At 43.6% G+C, this 20,418-nt stretch overlaps 1 protein-coding gene across 1 annotated transcript; it reads left to right on the forward strand.

Annotated features, from left to right (window-relative positions):
• Window positions 1-145: 145 nt before the first annotated feature.
• LOC124000786 (lysophospholipase D GDPD3-like) lies at window positions 146-19,710 on the forward strand. Its single transcript, XM_046307392.1, has 10 exons — window positions 146-1,060; window positions 1,377-1,419; window positions 9,295-9,430; window positions 9,699-9,744; window positions 11,332-11,450; window positions 13,163-13,252; window positions 13,453-13,586; window positions 14,010-14,069; window positions 14,185-14,236; window positions 18,987-19,710. Exons 1-10 carry the CDS (start codon window positions 922-924, stop codon window positions 19,113-19,115), a joined length of 948 nt encoding a protein of 315 aa, XP_046163348.1. The 5' UTR covers window positions 146-921; the 3' UTR covers window positions 19,116-19,710.
• The last annotated feature ends 708 nt before the right edge of the window (window positions 19,711-20,418 follow it).

Below are 20,418 nucleotides of genomic sequence, written 5' to 3' on the forward strand. Positions count from 1 at the left end.
CCATAAATGCATGTTATTTGAGGTTTGCTTTTAGTGCATTTTATAGCCGCACTTCATGCCGGATAGTTCCATCATTTACATGATCACACACATGGTGAAAGAGGGAGTTTGTGTAACAAAAGGCAGTAAAGCCTGAGAGAAGAACAATATAGGCCACAGGGAAGGGAAAGCGAGAGAGGTGAGAGGCCAGCTCCTACTGACACTAGTATTTCATTAACTGATTTTACAGTTTTGTGTGGACCCCAGTTACACGGTGAGAGGGAGAAGGAGCGAGCGGTAAAAGAGGGAGAGTGCGAAGGAGGTTAGGTTGACTACAAACGGAACCCATGGAGGGAAGGAGAGTAGCGTCAGGTGAGGTTATGAGTAATAGTTTTTCTAGGCATTCGAGTGAATCCAATGGGAGCGGGACCTTGAGACTTCCTTCAACTGCCTCCGTTGGCTGTACCAGTTTTTCAAGTCCTGTTTTTTCCACGTCACAACATTCTGTTCTAGGCTGACAGGTGACCAATGGACTGACGGAGAGAGAAACCGAATGATCCGAATAAGAGGCACAATAAAAGCGGAGGACAGAAAGAGCGAAGAGATTTGTGTGAAAGACAGTCGAGTGAAGTTTAGAATATGAGCGGGTCATTTTGAGTGTCTTTGGATGCACTCGAGGTTTTTTGAGTGGTTCCTTCATCGGTTGTTAGATACCAGTGTTATGTGGCAGCTCGGTGGGGGATAGCTGAAAACTATTCAAAGTATTTTATTACAACTTGCAGAACAAGGGGACTCAACTCTGGCAGGTTTTTTTTCCCATCAGCACTCCTGACACAATTTATTGTTAGAGTGTCTAGGAGGATCCAAGGACCTCTGCCTTTTGATACTGTGCCTAATTGCCTTCGGACACTTTTGAGGACTGTTTTTGGAGGATAATTGATTATGGCCAGTTCCCTGTACTTTATCCTTCCGGCCCTAGGGGGCTACACCCTGACGTCGCTCTACCTGTTGAAGAACCCTCAGATCCTCCACAAGAAGAAACGGGCTGCCTTCCACTGCACCCACATCTCACACAGAGGAGGTAAGGAAGGAACAGTGGACGGATGTAGTAGTCACCTTGCTTATTCACCTTTCCTCTGTAACCGTTGATGTGAATGGGCTGGACTAGTGAAAGTTGAATGTTTGGAGCATGTGGTGTAGCTGCAAGCAGGAGGGCTGAGTGACTTTATTGATATGACCCAGAGTCACACTGTATCTTGATGAATACGTTTTTCTGATTTGAGCTATCCACATTTCAAGTCTGTGGGGATCATAGAAAAGCAGGCTTATAGAGCGAGAGTCTTGGAGCTGGATAGGACACTGATATTCTCTGCTTGTCTTCTGATCTGTGATGACAGGAAGTGGCGAGAGGATAGAGAGCACCATGGAGGCCTTCACACAGTAAGTGACCAACCCTAACCAAACTTGACTTCAGATCAGTTACAGTGCTTATCATAAGTATTCACCCCCCCCTCCCATTTGATTTCTTCACATGGATTGTTTTACAAAGTGGTATTAAAATGGATTTAATGTTGTTTAACGATATACACAAAATGCATTTATTTGTATTTTTTATTAAACGAGTCAATGCATGTTAAACACCTTTGACAGCTATTAAAGATGTGATTCTTTTGGGGTAAATCTCTAAGAGCTCTGCACACCTGGATTGTGAAATATTTGACCATTATTCTTTTTTTTAAATACTTCAAGCTCTGTCAATTTGGTTGTTGATCATTGCTAGACAGACAGCCATTTTCATGTCTCGCCATAGATTTTCAAGCAGATTTAAGTCAAAACCGTAAGTAGACCACTCAGGAACATTCACTCATTGGAAGCTGCTGAGGGGAGGATGGCTCATAATAATGGCTTGAATGGAGTGGTATCAACCACATGGAAACCACGTTTTTAATGTGTTTGATACCATTCCATTCGACATTCTATGGATTGATTGGCCTGGCTGTAGCAATGAGCAAGATGGCTAACACGATGAAGGCTAACAAACAGTCGGAATCATGCCCAAATTAATAAAAATACATTAACGTTTGTTGTCTTGTATGTCTCAGCTCTGTACATTCTCTGGGTGCCATCACTCAAATCAGTTTGTGTGTGGGCCTAGGGGCCGGTTTCACTAACTGTGTCTTGCCCCCAGTTGGCACTGTTCAACTAGTCCAAACCGCGGGTTCTCTTGACAATCGTGTAGCGTTCTTGAGGGGCCTTGGTGTTTCCGATAGTGACTTCCTCTCCCGGTTGCCTGTACCTCCGCTGAGTCTGAGTTGCGGGACGCGGAGATGGTCTTTGGTTGGAGCAAATGTCTTGTCTGACTGGGTGTGGTGTATGTGGTAGCTGCCTGCACCCAACCCGGCTCCTATGAGCTCTTGTCGCCGGTTACTGAAGGCTACTCAAAGAGAGGGCGGCCAAGTTCGGTGGGTACCCCCCCCCCTGCCCCGCCCCCCTGCCCCGCCCCCCCCCCCCCGCCCGCCGCCGCCGCCGCCTGTGTCTGCCTTGGTCAAACACTGCTTGCCCCTCTTCCCAGAATCTTTTTTGATGAAGGGTCTGGTCCCACCCTGGTGATCCGGTCCTAAGTAGACTTTCGAGACCGGGCTAGCTAAACATGCGCTGCATAGCGTGCTAGCCACATTGGCTAACTCGCCGCCGCGAGCTAGCTATTACTAGTTATTCCTGACGTCCCATGGTGGAGTTGCTTGGGTTGTTCTCTTGATTGGTATATGTAGAGTTAAGTCACTTGGCTATTCTAAACGAATCATGCTGCAGTCAAAGAGGCTAGCTAGCTTAGACTAAAAAACGTATTGCCTTAAGTCAGCTAGGATGCATAACTTCTGGCGTGTGAAATGTAGTAGATTTCCCCAAGCACCTCCGGTGAGGAAACAGCCCCTGAGCACTTGGCTCAGGTAACACCCAGATCGATGGTCCTTGGCACGGGTGTGAGCGACCAGTGCGCCCCTCCACAAAAACATTACTTTGACAACAGTGCCCCAACGTTTGGTTTACAGTCCAGACGAGGTACTACCTCAGCCCTTGCAGGAGCCCCCTTTGCCATTTAAGTGGTTGTTAGTAACAGAGTCAGGGGAATTAGCAGGGTTGGACACAACCATGCTATTATACCACACAGTCTCGTTGGCTGTCAAAAGTGGTGGAAATTGAAAAATAGATGGCATTCAGATTGCATTTCACGGGAGGCTCGCTGTCTGCACCGACCAATGGCGTGCATACGTAGTGTCACCCTGGATCATACCAATGGGGATGTCGGGGTACAAGCTACAATTTGTTGTGGCTTCCCCACACTTCTGCAGCATCTTCACTTCGACTGTTCCCGAGTCCTCAGCGCCGGTTTTGAGCGAGGAAATATCCTCCTGTCTCCAGAAGCAGGTAATGAGTGGTTCCTATCTTGAAGATATAGTATTACCTTGTTCCGAAAAGGGACGGGACTGTACATCCCATTCGAGACCTACGTGCCCTCAGCAAGCACCTCAGTCTATACAGTATATTCTGAATGTTCACGAGCCACCGGCTATTACAGCAGATTGGCTGGTATTACACACATTCATGCTACTGTCCCATATTCAGTCTCTAGGATTCATAAGAAACCAGAAAAGAGCCATCTGACTCCATCTCAGCGCATTCCGTTTCTGGGTCACGAGCTAGACTCACTTCCGGATCACACTTTTATATCCCCATGGTGGGTGTCTGGGTTCCAGATCTGCTTAGCCAAATGTTGGCTTCTGTAATGGAAGTCGTTCCCCTTCGGCTACTCTTGATGCGGCCCTTCCAGTGCTAAGTGCTAGCCACTCACCTTGATGCATCTCACAGCCTAAACGGTTGCTTCGGGTGTCCCTGTTAGGCCAATGGGTTCAGGCCCGGTGGTGGGACCTTCCGCTATTGTCAGGGGGCTCCCATAGGGCTGAGTTGTATCCCGCAAGGTGTTCAAGACAGACGCATCCCCCGAAGGGTGGGGTGCTCTATACGAAGGCAACTCGATTCGAAGGGTATGGACAGTGGTGCAGAGTGCACATATTTCCCCACTATCCTCATTTTGGGTGCAGATCTTTTATTCAGGTGGGACCCTATTTCTCAGCAGTGGAGGCTACAAATCTGGGTAGTCTCCCAGATAAGGGAAATGTTTGGCAGGGCCGACGTAGATCTCTATGCATCTCAAGAAAATGTGCATTGTCGACTGTTTTTCTCAACGAGGGACCCGAGCTCTCCATTGGAAACAGACACAATGGCACACCAGTGGCCTTGGACGCTCCTTTACACATTTTCCCCAGTGGAGCTGATTCAGCCCACATTGGCGATTTTGCGCCTGGGGAGGCTTGTCGTTGATTCTTGTGGCTCCCCGTTGACCCAAGCAACATTGGTTTGTGGAGATTAATCGCCTGTTGGGTGTGGTCCTGTGGCAACTCCCGCTGCGCAGGGGAGTTATTTAAAGAAGGTTTGGGATATTTGTGCTGCGGTGAGTTGGGCATCACCACACACTTTTATGAAGTTTTATCTCTTGGATGTCACAGCTCGGAGAGGAGAGGATCATTAGGCAGCACGCAGTGTGTGCAATACCCAGATCACTCGGCGGTCTGCCATGGGACATTTGATTTGGTATCCATTGGGCCCGGTTTGGGTTTGGATTCTAGTTCCCCATACTTGTGTAGTACGGAGAGTACTGACTGAAAGGGAATTTAACGTTATAACTGATATCTACTGTCCTCTGAAAGAGGGAAGTGAGGTACAACACCTGTTTGGCCCTGTGCTATTGGTTCTGGGCTCAGTGAAGAGCAAAACTGAATTGAAACCAAAAATGTGAAAAAATGTCCTTTGGAATTTGGTTGTACTTTTAGATTATTGAAAGGGGCAAGTAAAACGCAAACGTCTTTCAACTCAAAGGTTGCGTGCTCGAATCTCATCACGGACAACTTGATCATTTTAGCTAATTAGCAACTTTGTAACTACTTAATTTTTGTTTCAGCTACTTTGCAACAACTTAGCATGTTAGCTAACCCTTCCCATAACCCTAACCTTAACCCCTTTAGCTCGCTCTTCTCCTAACCATAATCCTTTAATTTAACCCCTAACCCTAATCTTAACCCCTAGGTAAAGTTTGCATTAGCCACCAAGCTAATGCTAGCCACAACAAATTGAAATTCACAACATATCATACGTTTAGAAAATTCGTAACATATTATACCAATTGCAATTCTTAACATATCATACGAAATGGATGATGGACAACCACAAATGAATACATACCATATGAAATGTAACGTGTCATACGTACAGAATAATATGAAATGCTCTGAGACCAGGGTGCAAATACACAATTTGAAGCAACCACATGTTTAGCCATGGAGCGCGATATGATTGGCCATTGAAGGGCCAAGCCTCGAAACACAAACAACTTGTTTATTCATCAAAACCCAGCCCTTTCGTGCCAACGGCAGCAACTGCACCGATAATTATGGTTGTGAAAATATCAAAAATATTTCTGACACAGCCCCGAACCTACAACGCTACGGCCAACGCTTAGATGGACCATTGCGTTAGATTTTTTAAAATAGAGCCCCGTGTATCAATACACCCAGTCACTACAAAGATGCAGGTGCCCTTCCTAACCCAGTTCCCAGAGAGGAAGGAAACCGCTCAGGGATTTCACCATGAGTGACTTTAAAATAGTTACAGAGTTTAATGTCTGTAATAGGAGAAAACTGAGGATGGATCAACAACATTGTAGTTACTCCACAATACTAACCTAATTGACAGAGTGAAAAGAAGGAAGCCTTTACATAATAAAAAATATTCCAAAACATGCATTCTGTTTGCAACAAAGGCAATAAAGTAATACTGCAAAAAATGTGGCAAAGCAATTAACTTTTTGTCCTGAATACTAACTGTTATGTTTGTGGCAAATCCAACACAACACATAATTGAGAACCACTCTCCATATTTTCAAGTATAGCAGTGGCTGCATTATGTCATGGATATGCTTGTAATCGTTAAGGACAGGGGAGATTTTCAGGGTAAAAATATATACAGAACGGAACTAAGCAAAGGCAAAACCTGTTTCAGTCTACTTTCCACCAGACACTGGGAGATGAATTCACCTTTCAGCAGGACAATAACCTAAAACACATTGCCAAATCTACACTTGAGTTGCTTACCAAGAGACAGTGAATGTTCCTGAGTGGCTGAGTTACAGTTTTGACTTAACTCTACTTGAAAATCTAAAACAAATTTGACCGTTTGAAGAATTTTGAAAAGAATAATGGGCAAATGTTGCACAATCCAGATGTGGAAAGCTCTTAGAGACTTACCCAGAAAGACTCACAGCTGTAATCGATGCCAAAGGTTCTTCTACAGTGTATTATACAACAGGTGGGTCTAATATCGTATGTTTCACTGAGTCATGGCTGAACGACGACACTGATAATATAGAGATGGCTGGGTTTTCCGTGCATCGGCAGGACAAAACTTTGAGAGGTGTGTCTATTTGGCAATAATAGCTGGTACGCTATGTCTAATATTGAAGATGTCTCGAGGTATTGCTTGCCTGAGGTAGAGTACCTCATGATAAGCTGTAGACCACACTTTCTACAAAGAGCGTTTGCATCTCTATTATTCATAGCTGTCTATTTACCACCACAAACTTATGCTGGCATTAAGACCACTCTCAATGAGCTGTATAAGGCCATAAGCAAACAAGAAAATGCTCATCTATAAACTGCGCTAATTTCTACCAGCATGTTACATGTGCAACCAGAGGGAAAATAAATCTAGAGCACCTTTACTCCACACACAGAGATTCATACAAAGCTCTCCCTCGCCCTCCATTTGGCAAATCTGACCATACAACTATCCTTCTGATTCCTGCTTACAAGCAAAAACTAAAGCAGGAAATACCATTGACTCACTTAATACGGAAGTGGTCAGATGACACAGATGATACGCCACAGGACTGTTTTGTTAGCACAGACTGGAATATGTTCTGGGATTCATCCAATGGCATTAAGGAGCATACCACCTCAGTCACCGGCTTCATCAATAAGTGCATCTATGACATCGTCCCCCACTCTGATCGTTCGTACATATCCCCACCAGAAGCCATGGATTACAGGCAACATCTGCACTGAGCTAAAGGCTAGAGCTTCCGCTTTCAAGGAGCAGGACACTAATCTGGACTCTTATAAGAAATCCCACTATGCACTCAGACGAACCATCAAACAGCCAAAGCATCAATACAGGACTGAGATTGAGTCCTACTACACCGGCTCTGAAGCTCCTTGGATTTGGCAGGGCTTAAAAACTTGCACAGTCTACAAATGTAAACCCAGCCGCTAGCTGCCCATTGACGTGAGCCTACCAGACAAGCTAAATGCCTTTTATGCTCGCAATGAGGCAAGCAACCCCGGAGCATGCATGAGAGCACTAGCTGTTCCGGACAACTATGTGATCACGCTCTCCGTAGTCGATGTGAGCAAGACCTTTTAAACAGGTCAACATTCACAAAGTTGCAGGGCCTGACTGATTACCTGGACATGTACTCAGAGCATGCGCGGAACAACTGGAAAGTGTCTTCACTGACATTTTCATACTCACCCTGATCAAGTCTGTAATACCTACATGTTTCAAGCAGACCACCATAGTCCCTGTGCCCAAGAAAGCGAAGATAACCTGCCTAAAATACTACTGCCCCGTAGCACTCACGTTGATGGCCATTAAGTGCTTTAAAAGGCTGATCATGGCTCACAACACCATCATCCCGGAAAACCTAGACCCACTTCAATTCGCATACCACCCCCAACAGATCCACTGATGACGCAATCTCAATCGCACTCCACACTGCTCTTTACCACCTGGACAAAAGGAACACCTATGTGAGAATGCTGTTCATCGACTACAGCTCAGCGTTCAACACCATAGTGCCCACAAAGCTGGGACTAAACACCTGCCTCTGCAACTGGATCCTGGACTACGGGTAAGCAACAACACATCTGTCATGATGAGTCCCCTCCTGTACTCCATGTTCACCCACGATTGTGTGGCCAAGCACAACTCCAACACCACTGTTAAGTTGCTGACGACACAACAGTGGTAGGCCAGATCACCAACAACGATGAGACAGCCTATAGGGAGGAGGTCAGATACCTGGCAGTGTGGAGCCAGGACAACAACCTCTCCCTCAATGTGTGCTGATCGTGGACTACAGGGAAAGGAGGGCCGAACAGGCCCCCATTAACATCAACGGGCTGTAGTGGAGCGGGTCGAGAGTTTAAAGTTCCTTGGTGTCCACATCATTAACACACTATCATCGTCCAAACACACCAAGACAATCATGAAAAGGGCACGACAACACCTTTTCCCCCTCAGGAGACTGAAAAGATGCTACAGAGGGTAGTGCGTACGGCCCAGTAAATCCCTGGCGCCAAGCTTCCTGCCATCCAGGACCTATTTACTAGTGGTGTCAGAGAAAGGCCCAAAAAATTGTCAGACTCCAGTCACCCAACTTTTGTTTCTACACTGATGCTACTCGCTGTTTATTATCTATGCATAGTCACTTTACCCCTACCTACAGTGGGGCCAAAAAGTATTTAGTCTGCCACCAATTGTGCAAGTTCTCCCACTTAAAAAGATGAGAGGCCTGTAATTTTCATCACAGGTACACTTAAACTAAGACAGACAAAATGAGGGAAAAAAATCCCGAAAATCACATTGTAGGATTTTTTAATGAATTTATTTGCAAATTATGGTGGAAAATAAGTATTTGGTCACCTACAAACAAGCAAGATTTCTGGCTCTCACAGACCTGTAACTTCTTCTTTAAGAGGCTCCTCTGTCCTCCATTTGTTACCTGTATTAATGGCACCTGTTTGAACTTGTTATCAGTATAAAAGATACCTGTCCACAACCTCAAACTCTAACCCTAACCCTACAGTACTTATGTAAATGTTTTGGCGGTGTTTCAAATCGCTGAGCAGCTGCTCGTGTGGACATTGTCACAAAGCCACACCCGTCCCACTCATGTTAGAAGTTCAGAAATAGAAAGTGTAGGCTGTACAGAAATAATGTAACTCATATTGAAAATCATTAAACAAAATATTTCAACCTAATCGATATGTAGATTGTCTCACACATTCTAGTATTGGAACTGTACTAATGTGCCAGTGTCCACAATATAATGATGTCGGGAGCCAGCTCTAACGCAGTTCCACCTAAGACACCATCTAATCAACAGCTATGCGGGTGTCAGCACTTAACCCCCCCCACCCTCAGTGCAGTGGAACAGGGTACAGGAATGCTGGAACTGGACTGTCACCTGACCCGGGATGGTCATGTGGTCGTGTCACATGATGAAAACCTCCTGAGGCAGACCGGCCATGATGTCACCATCTCCTCCCTAAACCTAGAGGTCAGAGGTCAAATGTATATTAAAACCATATAAATACAATGTTAAACTCCCCTTGATTGTTGCTTGAACGCTCTTTGTGTTACCTTAGCTACTCTGACCTGAATGTGTATATATTATAATATGTGTACATGTAGGCCCCCCTTTATAATCTGTTCCATACAATTTAAGTGTTTATGAGCTTTTATAAGCGGTTCCATACAACTTAGGTCAGTAATGAGACAGTTCATTCATTTTGTATTATACAATACTAATTGTGTTTTCTTTTCAGGAGTTACCCCTGCAAAAGGACAGACTGGAGGTCACGTTTTATGCAGGTATCCAGGTATCCACTGTAACACATACACACTCACACACACTACATGGCCAAAATTATGTGGACACCTGGTCATCAAACATCTCATTCCAAAATCATAGGCATTAATATGGGGTTAGTCACCCTTTTGCTGCTATAACAGCCTCCACTCCTCTGGGAAGGCTTTCCACTAGATGTTGGAACATTGCAGCTGGGACTTGCTTCCAATCAGCCACAAAAGCGTTAGTGAGATTGGGCACTGAAGTTGGGCGATTCCAATAAATCCCAAAGGTGTTCAATAGGGTTGAGGTCAGGGCTTAATGCAGGCCAGTCAGGTTCTTCCACACCGATCTCTAAAAAACATTTCTCTATGGACCTCGCTTTGTGCACGGGGGCATTGTTATGCTGAAACATGAAAGGGCCTTCCCCAAACTGTTGCCACGATGTTGGAAGCACAGAATCATCTAGAATGTCATTGTTTGCGGAAGCGTTAAAATTTCCCTTCACTGGAACTAAAGGGCTTAGGTTGAACCATGAAACAGCCACAGGCCATTATTACTCCTCCATCAAACTTTACAGTTGGCACTATGCATTGGGGCAGGTAGCATTCTCCTGGCATCCGCCAAACCCAGATTTGTCTGTCTGAATGCCATATGGTGAATTGTGATTCGACGAACAGTTATTGTACCGATGTTGCTTCCAGAAGCAGTTTGAAACTTGGTAGCGAGTGTTGCAACCGAGGACAAATTATTATTACGCGCTACGGGCTTCAGCCCTCGGCGATCCCGTTCTGTGAGCTTGTGTGGCCTACCACTTGGTGGCTGTGCCATTGTTGCTCTTAGACGTTTCCACTTCCCAATATAGACACTTACAGTTGACCAAAGCAGCTCTAAAAGGGCAGAAGTGTGACGAAATGACTTGTTGGAAAGGTGGCATCCTATGGCGGTGCCACATTGAAAGTCACTTCAGTACGGATCATTTTACTGCCACTGTTTGTCAAAGGAGATTGCATGGCTGTGTGCTTGATTTTATACACCTGTCAGCAACGGGTGTGGCAGAAATAGCCCAATCCACTTATTTGAAGAGTGTCCACATACTTGTGGTGATGCAGTGTATGTCTCGATCAGACCAACCTCGTCATTGCATCAATGCCGCGTAATAATTTCAATAGTCTTTTTTTCCCCATTATGTAATCCAATGTTTTTTTTGTGGCTATATGTGCAACTGATAGTTCAACATTCATCTTTTGCTACTATTTCTTTCAAGCCTAAGCATACCATTGTATGCATACCTTGCACCATACAGAACACACTGCAACTGCCTCTGCAAGACAATTCCATTGGAAATTAATGTACTTCTGGTGTACCAAAACGCAATAACGCTGTCGATCTAATTGAGGTAATACACACACACACAGATACACACATTCATCCACCCTACTTCTCTGACAGAAGTGGGTCGATGGCATAGACAAAAGCTCCTTGTGAGGTTTTCGCACCAATGTGTGTGTATATGCGTCCATGTGTGTATGTGTGGATTATGATGACACTCACCAGCTCACCCTTCTCCCTCCCATCCTCTCCCTTTCTTCCTTCCATTCCCACACCAGGCCACTACAGCACCGGTACAGACAGGAAGTTCACCCTGTTGGAGGAAGTGTTCAGGAAGTTTCCGAAGATGCCAGTCAACATCGAGATCAAAGAGGACAACAGCTTGCTGATGGAGAAAGTACAGGACTAAGATGAATTTAATCAAATCCAACTTTTTAAGTCAAATTTCAGCTTTACACTTTACATTGTTTTAAAGTGACCCTGCTTTATTTACAGAATATACTTTATAAATATGTCTGCGAGCAACAATGTAAAGGGGTTCACAGGATGACAGAAAGGAGACAAGATAGTTGAATAACAAAGCAAGCACTATATCATGTAGGAACTATATTTATGTGCAAGTTCCTGAGTGGCGCAGCGGACTAAGGCACTGCATCTCAGTACAAGAGGCGTCACTGCAGTCCCTGGTTCGAAACCAGGCTGCATCACATCCGACCACGACTGGGAGTCCCATAGGGTAGCGCACAATTGGCCCAGCGTCCGGGTTTGGCCGGGGTAGGCCATCATTGTAAATAAAACATTTGTTCCTAACTGACTTGCCTAGTTAAATAATTGCTCAAAGTAAAATGTGCAATCAGTGAAAGCATTACCATGGTTCATGAGAATAATATTTTTAAAGTATTTTTATAATTAGCATATGTGCGAACATGCATTTATAGGTACAGTGCAGCGATATGAGAGTGTGAGTACAGCAACTAAAACCATTAAAGACAGATGTAATGAGTCTAAATACAAAATCTGGACTGAATCTGACTTAAGGTTCATTCTTTTAACGCTTATTTTACCAGGTAAGTTGACTGAGAACATTCTCATCAACAACCTGGGGAATAGTTACAGGGGAGAGGAGATGAATTAGCCAATTGTGAGCTGGGGGGGGGGGGGTGATTAGGTGGCCATATTTTGAATTTAGCCAGGACACTGGGGTTAACACCCCTAAGTGCCATGGGATCTTTAGTGACCACCGAGTCAGGACACCCGTTTAATGTCCCATCCGAAAGACAGCACCCTACACGGGAATGTCCCCAATCACTGCCCTAGATCAGAGGAAAGGGTGCCTCCTACTGGCCCTTCAACACCACTTCCAGCAGCATCTGGTCTCCCATCCAGGGACCAACCAGGAACAAGCATCAGAATAGTTATCTGTTATACGAATAGCAAGCCAGCAGGGGGATGCAGGGTGGGATGCTACTGGTTTTCATGAGGAGAAGATGATTGCAGATGATTTTGAGCAAAGAATGCGTTGTTAATAGTTACCTTGTTTTTTGAGTAATCAATGCCAATTTCATTGTGGTTCATCTTAGAGACATCCATGATAGCAGTTTCAAGTTGATAGGCCATTGTGAAGTGGGTTTACAAAGGATTTAAATGGACACGTAAAATCAGATTTTTGATTGGTCATTAACCAATCCTCTAGCTCGGCGTTATTTGGACTTGTTGTTCATGACAATGCATTTTTTTGAAGGTTTTCCAAAATTCCCAAGATGGAAGAACAAAAATATCCTGACAGGCCTTGTGGGTCCTTGTTCAGCATGAGGAAAGACACTTAGGTCAAACAGGGCAGGGGATATGATGGTTTAAGTGACACCGCTTATAACAGTGCCACCTATAGGCCAATCAGTTTCCGTGTGCCAAATTAGAAGAAAACTCAAGCATAGATTGGTAACTTATTTGACCATGTCAGGGAAACAATTATGTACGAATAACAATAGGTTTCACAGATTCGCTGAATGGCTAAGTCACAGGCAACAAATAACTCGAATAACTCTCCTCACCGGTCTCCGAACATCTCTCTTCCGTCTCTCTCTCCATACCTTCTTCTGTCTCTCTCAGGTGTCCAACATTGTGAAACAGTATGATAGAGAGGACCTCACAGTGTGGGCGACTGTAGACTCTACCATTATGAAAAAGTGCCGCAGAACTGTAAGTGTCATCTAGGGGGAGATGCAATAAACTGAACCAGGGGTCTCTAACTCCTGTCCTAGGGAGAGAGATGTATTCTTGCACTCACTCAACCCACCCTCTCTCTCTTCCCTGTCCATCCTGCTCTCTTCTATCCCCATTCCTCCATCTCTCACTCACCTCTCTCCTCCTCTCGCTCTGCTCTCCCTCTCTCCCTGTAGAACTCCACCATGCCCTATAGTTTCAGCATGAGACGAGGGCTACAGCTGCTCCTTCTTTACTACAGCGGCCTGCTGCCCTTTGTACCGCTGGGAGAGAGCTTCTTGCAGTTCTACCTCCCCCGCATTATCAACAGGTGTGTGTGTGTGTGTGTGTGTGTGTGTGTGTGTGTGTGTGTGTGTGTGTGTGTGTGTGTGTGTGTGTGTGTGTGTGTGTGTGTGTGTGTGTGTGTGTGTGTGTGTGTGTGTGTGTGTGTGTGTGTGTGTGTGTGTGTGTGTGCGCCATGTGTGTTTTTTTTGCGTATTGGTTCCAAAGTTCATGTGCTGATACAGTATCTATCTGCCTTCACCATCATCTAACTTCAGCATCATCTGACTTCAGCATCATCTGTTATGTCTGTGCATGGATGTGTGTGGTCATATGTTTATCTTTGAGTATAGGTGCACACGGATGTGTGGTGACAGAGAGCTTTCTATTGTTCTTTCTGTCTGGCAACCTTGTGTGTGTGCGCGCGTGTCGTAAATTGTAACTGTATCTAATCTCCTTCTGTTTGGTGCAGGACATATATTCCTGAGGAGCGTCTTCTGAAGAACAGAATGGTTATCTATCTGATAGAGAAGTGGGTACATTTACTACAGTAACAATGCAGTTCCGTTTCCCTACTAAAAGCAACGGACCATATACAAGCTTTGATAAAAGATTAAACCACCTGAAAATGTTTCATGTTGTTCCAGATTAACGATGAAGAAGAGTCTATTCAAACATCTGGCCAACAGAGGAATTCAGGTACAGAGCAAGCATCATAATCATCATTACTGTTAGCATCTTTATCATCATATTTGTTACTTCCGTCACTTAATAGCCCCTTCTGCTAACTTCTACCTCATCAGTATGTCATGGCCTTCAGTAGTCTCAGCAGAGCTCCTTTCCCTTATCCAGCCCTTTAAGAACTGTAGACACTGTGAGTGTGTAGGGAAAGAGGCAAACATAGGAGGGGTTTCAATCCAACCCGATTTTAGTGGAATTTCTCTGTTCTACTGATATATGATGGGCTTTTGGATGATCAGTGGGCAATGGCCGGCCCCCCCCCTACCAAGATGGGCCGGCCCGGTTTTCTGATAGACTGAGGCAAACTCACATTCAAAGTCAAACGCGACATCAGCAAAGAGACCTGCTACAACCAACTCTGTCATCAGTTAGACAGCCAAGATCATGGGATGTAAAAAATTGAAATTTGTCACCTCACTCAGCACTTCATATTTTTTGGGTGGCTGACACGGAACCCAAACCGGCTGCGCACGTGCGCCATCGTGCGCTATCATGCATAAATTTATTTTTCCACCCTACACCAAACGCAATCAAGACACGCAGGTTAAAATGTCAAAACAAACTCTGAACCAATGACATTAATTTGGGGACAGGTCGAAAAGCATTAAACATCTATGGGAATTTTTAGCTAGTTAGCTTGCACTTGCTAGCTAATTTGTCCTATTTAGCTAGCTTGCTAATTTGTCCTGGGATATAAACATTGAGTTTTTATGTTACCTGAAATGCACAATGTCCTCTACTCTCCACAATTAATCCACACATAAAACGGCCAACCGAATCGTTTCTAATCATTCTCCTCCTTCCAGGCTTTTTCATCTTTGAATTTATATGGTGATTGGCATCTAAACTTCCATAGTATTACCACGACGACCGGCAAAACAGTTCATCTTTCAATCACCCACGTGGGTATAACCAATGAGGAGATGGCACGTGGGTACCTGCTTCTATAAACCAATGAGGAGATGAGAGAGGGAGGATTCTCAGCGCGATCTGAATCAGAAATATAAAGGGGTTCTATTTTAGCCCTTGGCATCACAGATGTTCGTTGGTGCGCGCTAGCAGTGTGGGTGCAATAATTGAATAGCATGGATTTCTACATTTATTTTGCAAAGCTCGCGCACGCGACGTGTCCGGTCTGGTCAGCATGTGAAACCAGTATTTGGTCAAACAGTAAAGTGCATTATCCTCATAATTCCTGTAATGAAAGTGTCTGTCCTCCCAATGTGCCTGTTACCTCCCTGGGGCCTGCTGCTGCAATGAGCAGAGCCACTCACCTCACTCCCCATGCGCTCGAGAGAAATTATTTCTAAACGTACTAGCTTCATCCCCTCGTCCCTGTCGAAGAGAGGGGGGGGTCTCAGCTTAATGTAGGTATAATTATTTATTTCTCAACTCTCAATATTCAGCTCAAACGCAACTATTTTACATCCAAGATATTTGATATGGCTTTGAGATATGGAGATATACATTTTTTTTTAGCACATAACATTTAATGTTGGATGAATACTTAGCTACTAGCATTGCGTAATAAATTTAGAGTTAGAAATTTAGTTAATGTGCTTTTTCATTAGTTTCCACTTCTACAAGTGTTGCACCCCACATTAATTAGCCTAGGATATTAGTTACTGTACATAAATATGTATGTAATTCCTCTCTATTGAACAAAAATAAATCCGTAAATTCTGGAGTCTCAAAAATATAGCAACTATAGTGTCATTTTTAACCCAAAATTCATGATATTCACTGGATTAGCACATAAAAATATATTGAAACATGCATTAAATTAAATGTATTTTTATTAAATGTATTTTTATTTCACCTTTATTAAACCAGGTATGCTAGTTGAGAACAAGTTCTCATTTACAACTGCGACCTGGCCAAGATAAAGCAAAGCAGTTCGACACATACAACAACACAGAGTTACACATGGAATAAAAAAACATACAATCAATAATACAGTAGAAAAATAAGTCTATATACAATGTGAGCAAATGAGGTGAGATAAGGGAGGTAAAGGCAATAAATAGGCCATGGTGGCAAAGTAAATACCATATAGCAATTAAAACACTAGAATGGTAGATTTGACAGTAGATGAGTGTGCAAAGTAGAAATAATGGGGGGCAAATTAGCTAAATAAATAAATAAATACAGTAGGGGAAGAGGTAGTTGTTTGGGCTATTTATAGATGGGCAATGTACAGGTGCAGTGATCTGTGAGCTGCTCTGACAGCTGGTGATTTAAGCTAGTGAGGGAGATAAGTGTTTCCAGTTTCAGGCAGCGATCGGTTGAAGAGCATGTATTTAGTTTTACTTGTATTTAAGAGCAGTTGGAGGCCACGGAAGGAGAGTTGTATGGCATTGAAGCTCGTCTGGAGGGTTGTTAACACCAGAAGTATACAGAATGGTGTCGTCTGCGTAGAGATGGATCAGAGACTAACCAGCAGCAAGAGCGACATCATTGATATATAACAGAGAAGAGAGTCGGCCCAAGAATTTAACCCTGTGGCACCCCCATAGAGACTGCCAGAGGCCCGGACAACAGGCCCTCAGATTTGACACACTGAACTCTGTCGGAGAAGTAGTTGGTGAACCAGGCGAGGCAATCATTTGAGAAACCAAGGCTGTTGAGTCTACCCATGAGGATGTGGTGATTGGCAGAGTCGAAAACCTTGGCCAAGTCAATGAATACGGCTGCACAGTATTGTTTCTTATTGATGGCGGTTAAGATATCGTTTAGAACCTTGAGTGTGGCTGAGTGCACCCATGACCAGCTCTGAAACCAGATTGCATAGCGGAGAAGGTACGGTGGGATTCGAAATGTTCAGTGATCTGTTTGTTAACTTGGCTTTCGAAGACCTTAGAAAGGCAGGGTAGGATAGATATAGGGCTGTAGCAGTTTGGGTCAAGAGTGTCCCCCCCTTTGAAGAGGGGGAGGACCGCAGCTGCTTTCCAATCTTTGGGAATCTCAGATGACATGAAAGAGAGGTTGAACAGGCTAGTAATAGGGGTTGCAACAATTTCGGCAGATAATTTTTAGAAAGGAAGGGTCCAGATTGTCTAGCCCGGCTGATTTGAGGGTGTCCAGATTTCGCTTTGATGTGAATACATCAGTAGTCTGTTTATTCTTCTTCTTAAGAAAGCACTACGAATGACTTTTATAAGATGAATACTCGGGATTTGAGTCCGACCAAATCATGGGCTGGTGCCACCAACTGTAAAAATAAGTGGCACCAGTGAAAAATGATAGTCTGGAGGCCTGTAATAGAAATGAATAGGGTTGGTGTCGATTCAGGGGAACACGTATGATAGGTACTCATTTGAAATATAGCTTAAGGCCTAGATTCAATCAGATCAAGCGTTAACTGGCGATAGCTGCATTGCTGATGTTTTGGCGGTGTCGGAGGTGTATCTATGTTGGAGCTGTCAAATAGGTGAGCAGCTGCTCTTGATTATTGTCACAATGCCACACCCCTCCCACTCGCTTTAGGAGTGCAGAACAAGGAAGTGTGGGCTATATAGATATAATGACGCTCATAGGTCTGCTTTAGGTGTAAGGCCAGGAGCTGCTTGTGGATTTGACAGTTCTAACACAGTTCTACCTCCGACAAAACAACTGCTATGCGGGTGGGTGTTGGCTAAAGCAGAAGAAGCACAGAGTGACAGCAGAGAATATGATGAGACAGATCGACAGAAGGGGCCTGAATACTTTCTAAATGCACTGTATGGGTGGCACAAAATGGGATATGGGTGAGGGGAATGGGGGCGGGTATATGCAAATGTCAATACTGTAGTTCCTCATCACCTCTTTGAAATCACATAGATCACATCATTACGATCTTTTTGTTTACAAAGCCCTGCTCCAGAAACTTTCGACTTACCTAACATCACTGTTAAGATTTAAAATGACAAGTTATCAAACCCAGGAGACTCCTTTGCTATCCAGAGAGTTCGGTAAATCAACCTTTAATTACCTTGCACCTTACTTGTGGAATGATCTACAATACATTTAAAATGTTGAGGAATTGGTGCCGCTATGGTATTTCAAGCGGTTGTTTGTTAGGGAACATTTTTACTGAAGAATGCGTCTGTTTTTTTTGTTTAGCTTTTTGTGTATTGTTGTGTATAATAACCTGTATATGAACGTGTAGTTTAATGTGTTTAGTTGTGTATTGTGGTGCTTATACAGGGCTCATCTGGAAAAGGGACTTTGGTCTCAGCATTGACTCCTTTTCAAAATAATAAGGTGGTCCTTCTGTAGCTCAGTTGGTAGAGCATGGCGCTTGTAACGCCAGGGTAGTGGGTTCGATCCCCGGGACCACCCATACGTAGAATGTATGCACACATGACTGTAAGTCGCTTTGGATAAAAGCGTCTGCTAAATGGCATATTTATTTATTTTTTTTTTTTTTTACAAACATTGTATTTACTATAGTTTTAAAAAAGTGTCGTGTTTTTGCGGACATTACTGTGGTATTTACTACAGTGCTTATTTTTACGGATAATACTGTAGTATTCGCTATAGTATTCTATACTATACTACAACATTATAAAGTAAAGGTACTACACATGATCGAGGGATACTACAGTGCGTAGTACAGTATTCTACAGTAAACACAAGTTTACTATACAATTCTATAGTAAGTACTGTAGTATTTTATAGTAATCTGTAGTATGTGGGATAACTGACGCCTGGCCCTCTCTGTCCTCAGGTGCACCTGTTCGTCTGCAATGAGGATCCGGACATCGAGGCGGCGTTTGAAGCAGGAGCCACAGGCGTCATGACAGACTACCCCACCCTCCTGACTGACTACCTACACAGACACAGGAGTCATGACTGACAGCCCAAACCTCCAATCACACTACTGATTCACAAACAGGGTTCTTAACTGATAACTCGAGCTACCTATCAAGAGACCACCAATCGTGCGTTGTTTATCACTGAAATAAAATCACACTTAAATCGCAATTTTCCTTCACAACTCTGGTCTCCACCAATGAGCAAAAGGAAAGCTCTGTAAGGAAGTTGCCTGAAAAGCAAGACCAGCGTACCTTTCCCAAATCCCAACCTTGACCAATAGAGGGAAAAACACTAAACCAATCTCTGATCAATGTCTTTAGGCAACTTCATTCCATCTACACAAAAAGATGTCACTTACACTTACTGCCTTTTGGTTAATGGATTGTGGTCATATATTGACACTGTTCACCTCTCTCTGCAACCTTCCCAAACCCTAATGGATCTATCAGTGGCTGTTTGGATGTTGTTGGGGGAAAAGGGATTTCTTTAAGTCTATATCCTTGACGGTTTCCCATGGTATTATGACGTTTACATAATGGAACTGATTTTTGGGGTCTTTATGACAGGCTATACAAATGATATGTTTATCAATACAAAAGATGATTTAAATAAATACTTGTATAGTTTTAAGTGTTCTCAAGACCAGCCTCCATTTGTTTATACCACTGGAAAATAACGGCTTCCTAAACACATACACACACACAGAATTTATGTATTTACTTGTTTCACTTCCTCATTCTCTCTGACCAGGAAATGATCAAAGTCCGCTCACATTTCTTAACAATAATCGACCAGCCAGTCAGGTCTCAGTGGGAAACAAAGGCTGCACTTTCCTGACCTGGTTGCATGCAGTATAACAAATAGGTTAATGGAATAAGTGGATTAATGGAATAAGTGGATCAATTCAAACACAACTCTTTAGAGACATGGTAAAAGATTATGAAGACCTTGTCCTTTAGAATTCGGGGGGAAATAGGGCTTCTGTGACGCACACAGTGGCCACAATGAATAAGAGTTGGAAACACAGGGCACTGGACTGGTTCATCTAAATCTAGATAAGAATATTAGACTTGAGCGTTAAGTACAAGTCAGACGTTTAGCTAATGTAATTTTCTAATAATGTAATAAAGTTTAAGATGTACAGTACTGGTCCAACGTTTTAGAACACCTAATCATTCAAGGGTTTTTCTTTATTTTTTACCATTTTCCACATTGTAGAATAGTAGTGAAGACATCAAACTATGAGATAACACATGGAATCATGTAGTAACCAAAAAAGTGTTAAACAAATCAAAATATTTTTTTATCAATGAGATTCTTCAAAAAGCCACCCTTTGCCTTGA

The sequence above is a fragment of the Oncorhynchus gorbuscha genome, linkage group LG16 (assembly GCF_021184085.1).
Source record: "Oncorhynchus gorbuscha isolate QuinsamMale2020 ecotype Even-year linkage group LG16, OgorEven_v1.0, whole genome shotgun sequence".
Lineage (NCBI taxonomy): Eukaryota > Metazoa > Chordata > Actinopteri > Salmoniformes > Salmonidae > Oncorhynchus > Oncorhynchus gorbuscha.

Bases quoted from the DNA above. Each gene is read 5' to 3' on its own strand.
- LOC124000786 (XM_046307392.1), top strand. From the start codon at position 922: ATGGCCAGTTCCCTGTACTTTATCCTTCCGGCCCTAGGGGGCTACACC. The intron at 13,253-13,452 runs GTAAGTGTCATC...CTCTCCCTGTAG, and splicing joins TGAAAAAGTGCCGCAGAACT to AACTCCACCATGCCCTATAG. The intron at 13,587-14,009 runs GTGTGTGTGTGT...TGTTTGGTGCAG, and splicing joins CTCCCCCGCATTATCAACAG to GACATATATTCCTGAGGAGC.